This window comes from Chelonus insularis, unplaced genomic scaffold, assembly GCF_013357705.1.
Source record: "Chelonus insularis isolate UGA/USDA-ARS -01 unplaced genomic scaffold, ASM1335770v1 scaffold_714_pilon, whole genome shotgun sequence".
In the NCBI taxonomy this organism is placed as follows: domain Eukaryota; kingdom Metazoa; phylum Arthropoda; class Insecta; order Hymenoptera; family Braconidae; genus Chelonus; species Chelonus insularis.
Window position 1 is genome coordinate 2,295,729 of NW_023276795.1, and position 12,339 is coordinate 2,308,067.

At 31.5% G+C, this 12,339-nt stretch overlaps 1 protein-coding gene across 1 annotated transcript; it reads right to left on the bottom strand.

Annotated features, from left to right (window-relative positions):
• Nucleotides 1-662: 662 nt before the first annotated feature.
• LOC118073890 (uncharacterized) lies at nt 663-3,328 on the bottom strand. Its single transcript, XM_035094679.1, has 5 exons — nt 3,197-3,328; nt 1,773-3,097; nt 1,276-1,699; nt 1,003-1,207; nt 663-929 (listed from the first exon to the last, which is right to left on the bottom strand). The coding sequence occupies exons 1-5, from the start codon at nt 3,253-3,255 to the stop codon at nt 732-734; spliced, it is 2,211 nt and encodes a 736-aa protein (XP_034950570.1). The 5' UTR covers nt 3,256-3,328; the 3' UTR covers nt 663-731.
• Between the last annotated feature and the right edge of the window lie 9,011 nt (nt 3,329-12,339).

Below are 12,339 nucleotides of genomic sequence, written 5' to 3' on the forward strand. Positions count from 1 at the left end.
CACGAGCAACTATTTCTTGTGGTCCGAAAGCATGCATACATTCGACTTTCCACGCTCAGTCACGATTCACTGGAACCGGAAGAAAAGGTTTTGTTTGCTTTCAGTGTTCATCCATTAACATTGCGTTCAAGATGACAGCAACCTCTTCTGACATTAACATCTACACATTAATTACCAACACTTTGGTCATGTTTATCCAACAAGCTACATAAAAATATGACATGTTATGCAGTAATTAATAGTCTTCTTCATTAATTTACTTCAGTAGATGCAGCTATTGAATTTTAACGGCTTTGTGAATTTGAATGGATTTTCCAAAATTAATTCTCCCATAAATTTATTCCGCTTGGATTCTGTCTAAATTTATTGGCAAGCTAGATACAGAGTTCTGATCTTGCTCCATAGGTATCAATAGAATCCATACAACGAACATCTATAAGGGGAACAGTACAATCTATGTTTTGGCATATGTAGGATCTAGTGTTATTATTTACGGATGAATTGATTTGAACCGCATTATCAACAGGGTTTTATATACCTTACAATGCATAAATTGTTATTTATTGTAAAAATTTTTCTGCATCAATAGTCAAGTGAATTGTTAATAATAAATTTGATAACGGAAAGCTTTAATTAAAATAAAAATCGTTTATTAAATCAATTATAAAAATACCTATGCAGGATAATAATTATCAACATTTGTTATCTTTAGTGACTAGAGATAAATAGAATCATTTTTTAAATACGTCATTGCCTGAAACATGTTTTTGAATGATTATATCCTTCACCAGTGGACCTAGGACTCGATTGATGTAATCATGGACCTGTTGACACTTTGTTTTGGTGTTGAGATCATTTGAACTACCCCAAAGAATGAAACCATCAATATTTTGGGCTAGCATTGCTTTGAACGCTCGTACTAAATCATCCTACAATAAATTATTGTATATTATATGTTAGAAAATAATTAAAATTGTTTGATATTATTTAAGAAGGTTTTACTTTGCTTAAGAACACATCATGCCGATCACGATATTTAAACCAAAAATAAGGAAGGATTTTTGGTTGAGAATTTGTTTTTCTTGCTATCCTGTGAGCTTCAGTCAATCGTCCATTGATCAATCCTATCCTTTGTTCTCTATTTAAATTTATGGGTATATAAATAGAAGGTGCCAAAACATGTTCTTGGTCCCAAAGCCATTGAATGCTGTAAAAAATATTATTTAAAACAGAAAGTTCTCTATCAGAAAAATAAATTCATCGGACATTTCTTACTCGTCATTATTTTCAAGTAGCATTGGATGACATTGAGTACCCTTGTATTTACGAGTTAAATTGTTACACCAAGGGAATCCATAGTAAGTCCAAGAAGCTTTTGGACGAAGAGCTTTGGCCATTTTAATAGTCTCTTCCATGAAAGCCCGAGCATGTTTCTCAAAATTCTCTGCAGCTAATTTTTTTATTTCTTCTGGAGTCAATTCTGGATGTTCTTCTGTTTCTATTTCATAAGAGTATTTTCGATATGGATCTAAAGATGCCCAATTCAGACGAAAGATTGGTCGCCAATGTTCAAAGTCAATAATTCCAACTCCAGAGAAATTCTGATCTATTTGTAAATCTATCTCTTTTTTAAATGCTTTCAAATGTTCCTGAAGATTTCCTTTTTGAGGCACTCCACCGTTTCGAATTATTGTCGAACCTGAAAATAATGAAAGGGTTTAATGTAAACTAACTAATTCAAAAATTAGAGAAAATGTTTCATTTTTATTTACCATTAGATAATTTTATTAATGCTGGAAATAGTCCTGGATCATAAAGTATAGCCACATCAAGTCCTCGCCAAGAATCATTAACATTCTGAATAATACCAAATTGTGAAATATCTTCAAATTTTATACCATGTCTATGGCAAACAAACGTTGGTACGTTCCAATAGACTTTGAGCTCTTTCATCGTATTTTTTGGTGATGGTGGTGATGTTAATGGAGTATTGGAAATAGATGATAATGTTGCAAACAAGTTGGAATGTTCATGGGATAATTTTGATGATATAATCTTATCAATAGGCAGTAATGATGATATTACAGAATCATCAACAACCGTTGATTCTGTTGGTTGAATGTTATCAAAATTTTTCACTGTACTTAATGTAGTACTATCAATTATTTCTTCTGTTGATGATGTAAAACTCGGTAGCGATGAGGTAATTGATGTAATATTATTAACTGATTCAGTTGTTGATTTTATATTATAAACAGATTCCATCATTAATGTAGAAGTATTGAAAGTTTCTCCTCTAGGTAATGTCACATTATTAATAAATTCTTCTGTTGATGATGAAAAATCGAGAGGTGATGATGTAGTTACAGGAATATTATTAACAAGCAAGATTGTTGTGGTTAATGTAGTATCATTAACCAGCTCTGTTGTTGATGAACTGTTATTGACATCAAGTCTATCTATTGACAATATAATATTTTCAACTGATGATAATATTTTAGAAGTATTTAAAGCAAGCTTTAATCCTGAATAAATATCATCAACAATTTCGGTTGTTTTTAAAAGAAATTTTGTTGATATTGATGAAGTATTTCCAACTGATGGTGATGTTGAGGAAGTAATATTATTAAAAAACTCGGTCGCTGATGAGGTAATATGATTAGAAAGCTCTGTTATTGTTAGAGAAGTATCATTAATAAATTCTGTTGTTTTCGATGTAACAGTCTCAATTAATGATGGTGTTATAGAAGTAACATTATAACCCAACTCTGTTTCTGTAGGAATATCATTAGCAAGTTCTGTTGTTGTAAAAGGAGTATGATCAACGACTTCCGGGCTTAATCGTGTTATATTATAAATAGATGCTGTTGGTGTTGAAGTAATATTGACAACAGGAAATGATACCGTTGATGTAATATTCCTTACAGGCAATGATGTTGTGGACGGAATTTCATCAAATAGTAATGATGTTAATGTAATGTTGTCAGCTTGTTGAGATGTTGTAGTATTGTCAATGGGAGATGTTACTGGTTTAGAATCATGACTGCAAGGTATTCTTGATGTAGAAATACTATCAACAGATGCATTATTCGTTGTGCTAATTGGAAAATAACCATGAGAATAAATGTTGAAATATCAAATATTAACTTTACCAATATAGCTAACAAATAAATAATATTATTTATGCATTACTTACGGCCAGAGTTTTTCCTTCAGACAAGAACAAAGAACTAAAGTGATAAAAACTTTGATCATATTGAAATAGAATTAATTAAAACATGAGTTATATTTGAAAAATTTATTCTTCGATGATCAGTGCTTCTGATCATGGAAGTTCTAATGAATTAAAAATGGAAAAGAAGCAGCAATAAATATGGAATTATCCCTACCATGCATGTCATTATTTTTAATAATCATCAGTATTTACCTAGTTTTGGACTAACATTATTATCGCTTCACAGACATTGTGAAACTGTTTAAAAATTTTGATAATAGATCGGAAATGTGTTGTGCGTCAAGCGTGTCATAATTTATTTATTCAGTTGTTCAACAATTTGAGTAATTAGAGGATTATCAAACAGATAAATCGACTCGAATGTAATAGAAAACCACTTACAAATACATTTATTTACAATAATCGATATACTTATCAATACATTTCTTTGACAGCTGGAGTAAATTTATATTAAATATATAAATATTTATTATATTATATTAAATATATTAAAATATTTGTAGAGTGTTTTAAAAATAAAGTGGAGAGTTTAATGACTTTCTCCAAAATCGACTTAACTATTTAATTCCTCATTGGTACATTTAATTGATTAAAATAAAAATAAAGGCTAATACAAATTTTTAATCACAGTAAATGACTTCCTGTTAGCTCAGGTAAATAGAAAATCAAACAATCAATTATCAAATCAAAATATCTACTATTAAGTCATGTGAAAAAATTATTTACTTAGCTGAAATTAAGCAGTATTATTTGAAAACAGAATGATGCCCAACAAAAAGGTTTACTCCAAAGAAAATGCTCATTTGATAGCTATCCTTAAACTTCATTAATGTGTATAATTTTTCCTGTCGTATAGTTCAAGCATCAACAGCCAATCATTTATAATAATTACAAAAGTAAATACAATTCTATTACTTAGAAAAGGTGAGCAGGTTAATAAGCATAGCTTGGCGAATTAAAAAGAAAAAATACAGCGTTAATGTATTTCAAGAAGGACTAGAAGACAAGCATCGAGAAATCAAGACGCATTACTAATTCTCGGCTAATTACTGAAGTCGTATGCTTTGCATATGGCATAAACATAGATATACAGTTAATCTGAAGATTATCTGATCTAATAATTAATCCTGCAGCGGTCGAGTTTGCTTGTTTGAAAACAGCTGCAGCTTTTCGAATCTCCTGGCGTGATCGCTTTTCCCCCCGACCTTTTGCTACAGAGTTGTATAGTCATTAGACCGTACTGATCAGCAAATAAGTCTCACACGGGCTGCATTTGTGAGCGGGATGAACACGAGTGAGTAGGCCATCAAAATGAGGACACGGAAGATACAGAGGGGTAGGCCAATTAATGTTTAATAACTGAGAAATGGATGCTACGCTAATTAACTGTCGATAACGGAGAGGCTTACGGCAAACTCACACGGTTACTCCTGTCAAATAACTCGTGTCTTGTTGAACATTTAAACCGTCTGAACACACTTGTATTATTTCCATCGCACCGAAATAATTATCCTTACTCAAATGTTTCTTAATTGATTTTTTTGCAATATCATTTCACTATCTTTCAACACTAGATTATACTTTCATATTTATGAGAATGTTGTTTTAAACATACATTCGCCTCGAGCAATGTGAAAAGAACCATTTGTACAATCATATATTCACCTGTTTCTATCGCCAGGAATTATGCGACGAAAGGATATATACATACCCGGAATATCGTGGGCGGGAAAGTCGTTCGACACGCTTGTCCTTTACGTAAAGGTGTCTGTAATTTTTTTCCTCCCTCTTATATTACTTTAATCGTAAATAACATGCGAGAGAGCATAAAATTACGATGAAAAAATATAAATAAACATGAATATTTCTTTAAAGCATGAGGAATGCATGAAAAAATTTCATACGAATCTTTACTGCATAATGTAATAATGATGTTAATCTGATGATTTATTGTACCAACTAAATTCACATTTATGTTGCATAAAGAATTAAGTGTCTTATCAAAAATTATTTATGAATTTTTCATTTTCAAAAATAAACCGCACTCACAAATCATTTGCCTGAATTAAGGAATAAGTTCTTGATTATAATTGTTTTAACTTGTAAAAATTTTTTTTAAGTAAAAATTATTTGTGTTTCCAATTAAAAATTATTTTCCATCAAATAATCATCTAGAATGTTGTATAGAGATAAAATAATAATTAATTGTTAATTGAAATTTATTGTTTAACTGACAAAGAAAAACAATTTCATGTAGAAAACTGCCATAATTTTTATGACTTGATATTAACATCAATTTAAAAATTTTTTGATTAACCCCTCAACAACCTCTGTCCATCATGATAGACATTTTATCGAAGGCTGTCTACCATTAACATTATTTCTAGAAAATATTAATCTCTATTTAACGAGCGATTCAATTATTATTGAGCTGATTCAGCATATTTTCTATTTTATAATTTTCCCCGGATTGAAAAAAAATTTTTTTGCCAATCCTAAAGCTCGAATGAGTTGCTTTATAAATATTACTAGAATTGTTTATTCGATGTAATCGAGTTTTGTATTTTTATATCTAACGATGAGAACGGAAAGTTAGTTGTGTGAGCAATTCTAAAGTAGCACAGTTCTTCTGAATAAATGGCAAACAGCTATCATGTTCTCCACGCGAGTTTGCCAACTGAAAAAGTTCATACGTAAAAAAGTAGACGTAAAGAAAACACTTTATACGATAGGTGTAGTATGTATGTTTAATCTGTTTCTCACGTTCCTCGTTTTCTTAAATGAATTTACGCGGGTGGATTAAAAGCCTTAGGTTATAGATTACTAAGCATGCATTTGTTGATGCGAAACGTACCAATATGTTTAAGATGAAGATGTTAATGGAAAGAGAAAATTCCCTTCAAAATAAATATCTTTCAATATAAATATCAGCATCGGATTGATTTATACAATAATATAATCATCACTTAATGTCTGAATAAATAATATGATAAATAATTTTAGTCATATTAGAAGATATATCTACTATATTCATTCGATATCTTTATAATTGTCAATATAAATAAAATTAATTCAATTATCTAATAAATTATTACCAACCTTTAGAAGTATCCTTTGAAGTTCAACCATTTAACTCCAATAAATATTCTACATCTAAAACAATTTTTATTCATAAATTAAAATAATGATTTTAATATATTCATTAAAAATAGTCATCACATTTATTTTTCTAATTAATTTTTTATTTATTTCTGATAACAAGTGGCTTAACAGTAGAGTGAAAAACAATCAGAAGCAAAAATTGTTATAAAATGAATTATTATATAATATTAATATTGAACTCAATTGATTGAATTGCAACATAAAAAATGAAAGGATGAGCTCTTTTAGGGAGTAAGTACTGAAGTATTTATCGGAAGCATTGCACAAATCCATTATTTCTTTCGATCAATTTATTTCAACAACGGAGTTATTTTTTCTTCCTGGATGCTCGACATAGCATTGCTTAAAATTGCTCAAAACAGCGGAATTTAAAACTCGATTTCATGAAATACCACTTTCGTCCAGGGTTGCAATCGAAGTGAATCCAAGTTTGATGATGACGCTTACGTAAAAAAGTTACAAATTGCACTGTACGAAAGACAGAAGGGCGTGGTAGAACGTCGTAACTTTGAAAGGCTACGTGATCTTTTTTGAGCAGCCGCCTGGATACAAAGAGAAGGAGATCAGAAAAGTCTGCGGTTTGTTGCAGAGACCGCACAAAGTGGCTTTCGGTAGAAATAGGGAAATTTCTTTGGAAGTCTTTACAATCTTTTAATTCATGAATTTCTGTTAATGTAGTCATACTCTAAGTAAATTAAATTATTCCAACATTGTTGCCAGCAATAACTTTCATCTGTTATAAAAGACTTATGTTACCATTTGTCTTAATTACAATCATCAAAGAATTATTAAAACTAACTTTCAACTCTGAAAGTACTGTGTAAAAAATTAATATTTGTATGATCAGATGACTCCACACTTTTGATGACTGTGGCTTTATACTTTGAAAGTATTTTATCAAGTATCCTGATAAACATCATTACCGAAAAAAAAAAAAATAAGAGAAAGGTTTATATACGAGGGAGTAATCAACTTTTGAATCTCGATGACCACCTCTGAAGTAACAAAGTATATATTACTAAATCATCATCACTTTCAGGCGACATTGAGACACAATATTCTCATGACCTGAGGTATTCAGGACATCGTCATAAGTGAAAACTGCCTAATTCTCAATAGCTCTTTTCTTTTCAGTCTGCTTAATTACCTATCATCATTCGTTGCATTTTCAAGAGTCTTTGATAAAAATGATACGTCAATTTTTCCGATACTCTTGACGTGAGAATATTGTTATTGAGAAGAGCAAAAAGGTGGAGAATATCTCACCTGATTATAAATTAATTATTGGTTTTCCAAGCAAGGCTAAGAGGGCGAGCATCCTCTCAGCATTTTACATACTCAACGAGGATTGATCGAGTGTAAGAATATGCCGTGTGAGACAGGCCAAAATTAAATTTTCAACTTTTATAAAGTGTCGAATAAAATACATATGAGAAACTATAATACCAGAGTCTACATGTCCGAAGCAATAAATGATTTAGCGAGGTAAAATAAATTCGAAGAAAATTAGAAATCAGAGTTTGCTAGAAGTCTTCTTCGTCGTTTTGAGGGCACGCCCTCACGTTCTCGTTGTTAATTGCCATATCGAACGCGCGTGTCCTGGAAATACTTGGCGTCAAGTTGACGGTGAAAATTAATTGACTAGTATTCAATTCCCAAGAGTATTCTCACCTTGTATCATTAACACCTATGATTCTTCGTGGGATTGGCTCCTAAGACTAGTAGAACATTCGAATGCTGAAATTAATTTCCAATCATTTCAAATGTTAAATCCCATTTGAAAATCCTTTATCTAATCAATTAAATTAACATTTTTATATTAAATTAACATTTCAATAGAAACTTGCTATATTTCATGATACTTTATCCGAGTGAAATAACATTATTTTCTAAAACAAACTTCACTGTGGCTATTAATTTGAATAAGATACTTTTTTTACCATAAATCCATATTTGATTTTCATTTTCTTTTTGTTGAAGAAATAAATTCCTGATTCGTTATGCATCCTTATAATAAGAAGAATGGCTCATTGTCAATGAACCATGGGAAATATGATTTTTTAGAGATACCAAGACTTCTGTACCGCCTCAAGCAAGAATGACTTGGAGAAAATGAAACTGATTAGAAAATAAGCTTTCTTAGCATCACTATATTGATACGCCTTACGTAAAAATAAATACAAGGGGCATCATTCTTTAAATATCATTGAAAGTAAAATTTATATAATTATCTAGATACAATTTACATCGATGAGCAAAGCCTTGAACATGAAAAATGTAGTAAAAGCATCGGTATAACATTCCGGTTGATTTTTAATTGAATCAAAAAATGTAGGGAAATTGGAAAGGATTGAGAGGAGATTGAGATTAGTGAAACTTTTTTCCCACCTGAGAATATTAATGATAGAAATAGCGGAAGCATTTGATTATGAGCATGAAAAATAACACCAGGTCAAAGTAATGTGCATGCCAACGAAGCTAAAAACGTTTTTCCTTCATTTTACACGTTCTCTTTAGTTGTAAGATTAGAGTAGCATTATCAGAAATACCGATCTTCATGGCACAATGTACTTGCAAACATGAAAGAGGCTGCGACGTTTACGTTGGGTTTTATATACCAAGTACATACACGAGATGTTTCAATAATAAAAAGCCTGTACTATCAATTTCACGTTAAAAATCAACAAGACAAGGTTGGCACACGAGTGTGAAGTTATGCGTGAGGATCTTTAGCTTCTTGTTTCATGGAGATTGCTCTATAACAAAGGGAGATCACTCATGGGTGAAAGTATTATACATTGTGTATAAATGATCCGAGCAGGCATTAATTTAACGAGTATATTTATATTACATCAAGAACATCCCTGAGGCCCGACAGCTAGCGTGTTTGTTTAAAAGACTAGAAAAATGTTATGCTCTTATTTCTAAGATGGCAATTAGAATTCATAAACTTGTCTCAAGCATGGCATTATTCCTATCAACTTTCTCTTATGATTTTTACAGATTTGACAATAGTTTTAAAAAATTTTTGAGAGAATTATTTCGTTGAATTCCCTCTCGCTAGAAGGAAGTACACGTGAGAAGAATTCAAATAAATTAAACGACTAAGTGATGGTAATTAATCAAATACACTTCCGACTTAAATGATAAATGTATTTCGCGAAATAATCTACGCAACAATATCATATTATGGGATTATATCTGGCTGACATTATAAACAAGTCGATTAATAACAGCCGAGCTATCAGCATTTGAGCCAATGGTGAGGCGACCGAACAAGATATGAAGGGGGCATTAATTCAGTGAATTCACATGGTAGATCGCTTGTACCACACAGAAATACTCCTTGGGGCCAATCTCTCAGTATCTCTCTCTGTTTACTCTCTCCTCAGCCCAAAGAATCACTAGTACTTCAGACTCAGTTCATGGTTATTAATCTTCGTACTTGAACACCCGCGTACGACACAGAGACTGCAGGACGCCGGTATCGCGTGTCGACCGGAAGAGAGGTCCTGACCCTTTCTCATATGCACGGGACTATGAATTATAAGCCACTATGGGAAGCGTACTGTCAATTGAACAACTAAATTTCCTATGCTCGTAAAAAGATAGCAGAGAGAAAGATGTTTCATGACCAGGTCTTGATTGTTTTTCAATCATTGGATGAAGCTTAAGTCATAATTAACTGGTTAAGAAAATTTTCTAGTTTGTAAAGATAATTATCTGTAGAATTAAATATCGATGCTTGGTATATTTAATGTCGAAGGCATTCATCAGTTAAATATTAACGGTAATTTTTAGAAACTTATGTAGCAATAAACTTATTTGATGTTATTAAAATACATTCATCACTTTCCTGATGTAAATAATACACTAGAGTGTCAATGAAAAAAATGATTTCTCAATTTAGTCTATTGTTAAGTGATTGAATTAAGTTGAGAGGAATAAAATTAATGTCAAAAAAGTTAAATTAATTTTATTATTAACGCATATATTATTTCAACGACGTTCTTCTTATTTTATTATGTAATAATTTCATTTGCAATATTTTTGTCTTTCAAAGTGGACTCAAAACCGGTAATTATTCAATTATAATAATATCGTAATAATAAAAGTAACGTTAATAGTAATCCTCTTCCTGGGTCATGAAAATGTTAATTGCTAGGTAACGAAAGAAGACTCGTGTGTCAAAAAGACTTGGTGAGCGCACGAGATCTTCTCTATCTTCTCCTTTATGTCTCTTCTGCAACGAGTTTCGCCCGGTCATTGTCGTGGCATCTTCTCTGCTTGATCGTGCGATGAAAATTTTTTTAACTCAGCCCCCATTTACAATACCGCGCATACGATTAATAGAACTTTCTCCCTTGAAGACTGTTGAGCCTTCTCTCGCGCCCTGATGCCTTATCGGCGATTCTTGTGACGCAGCCTCATCTCTCTTTCTTCCTTTTATTTTTTAACATATTTTTTCTTTTATCTCCCCATCTTCTACTGTTATGTTACTAAGGTCTAGAAAAATTTCTACATCGAGAGTATAATTATGCAAAAGTGTTCATTCAAGTGACTAAATTCCAGTGATGCCTTATTTCCGGAGTGTAGTCGAGTGAAAAAAAAAATACACACCTTTTATATCTGTTATTATTATTCTATCAACAATCATTGCTATCAGTATGATCACAACTCATTCGAGACAATCGAGAATCGTGAAGCAAATCGGGATGACTTGTCTATCTAACGGAGGCTCATTATCGCTTGTTACTACAGTCTTCTGTACAGATACAATTACCTTTTCAACAGGATACTTATTATTAATGTCCCGTTGTTTAGATTTCATCCAATTTGTTCTCTTCAGACGTCAACAACCCAAACTCCTTTCCCAGTGATCTACTTTTAAGTATCAACGTTTGTTTTTATGAAAACTTTTTTGTGCTAGAAAATTCTTTTAGATCTGTCCCAAACAGGCACGTGTCGACTCTAAAAATTTATTCATAAGAAAAAGTGTTCTTGTTAATGGTTATTCAACCCAGAGGAATTTACAATCAAAACCAACAAAAATTTGTTTCTATTAATAAATTATTTTTTCTTCTATAATGTAGGAGTAAAAAGGTATCGAAAGATCTTCAGTTTAATATTTTTATGATCATTAGTTATTCATTTTTTTTAGTTTATTATTATTAAAAATAAGACTTTACAAATTTAGCTAAATTTTTATAAATGTTAGTAACAATAATTAAGTTATCGACTTTGGATCGATGTAAGGGTCAAAAAATCATCTACTTTTCGATTTTGAACCTCCATAACTCTCGTATGAGTCATTAAATAATGATTGTAAGGAGATATTTGGAAACGTTAGAATCTAAGCTAAGCATACATATCCATGAAAAACGTTTAAAAAATTTATTTCACCCTCAAAATTGCCAAAATACTTGGCAAATACTCAAAAAAATGTGATTTTTTTATGTTTCAGCGATTTTAAGAGTGAAATTAATTTTTTTTAATAGATCTATGGATACTGTTAGATAGCTTAGATTCTAAAGTTTTAAAAACATCCATAAAAAACGTTATTGGAGCGTCCGTTCATGAGTTATAGGGGTTTAAAGTCAAGGGGATGATGATTTGTAATGTGTATCCAGTTTTACCCCTTTTTGAGGGTGTTAGAATGGATTTTTCCGGGCGGTGCCCCGATTCCGCATTTCTACGCATCAAGACGAAGAGAATGAGTGGTCAAACTTGAAAATCGGAGTACTTTTATTTTTTGGCCTAAAAAAATGGAAAGGGGTACCACTTGCCATTTTTTGGGGTCGAAAAATCAAAGTTGTCCGATTTTCAAGTTTGACCACTCATTCTCTTCGTCTCGATGCCTAGAAATGCGGAATCGGGTCAAACATTTAAAAAATCCATTACTTCACTCCTAAAATGGGGTAAAATGGGAACTTGCTTTAATT

Excerpts from the sequence above, each read along its gene's own strand:
- LOC118073890 (XM_035094679.1), bottom strand. The coding sequence starts at position 3,255 with ATGATCAAAGTTTTTATCACTTTAGTTCTTTGTTCTTGTCTGAAGGAA. Across the intron at positions 1,700-1,772 it reads ATTAATAAAATTATCTAATG|GTTCGACAATAATTCGAAAC; the intron begins GTAAATAAAAAT and ends CATTATTTTCAG. Across the intron at positions 1,208-1,275 it reads CTACTTGAAAATAATGACGA|CATTCAATGGCTTTGGGACC; the intron begins GTAAGAAATGTC and ends TATTTTTTACAG.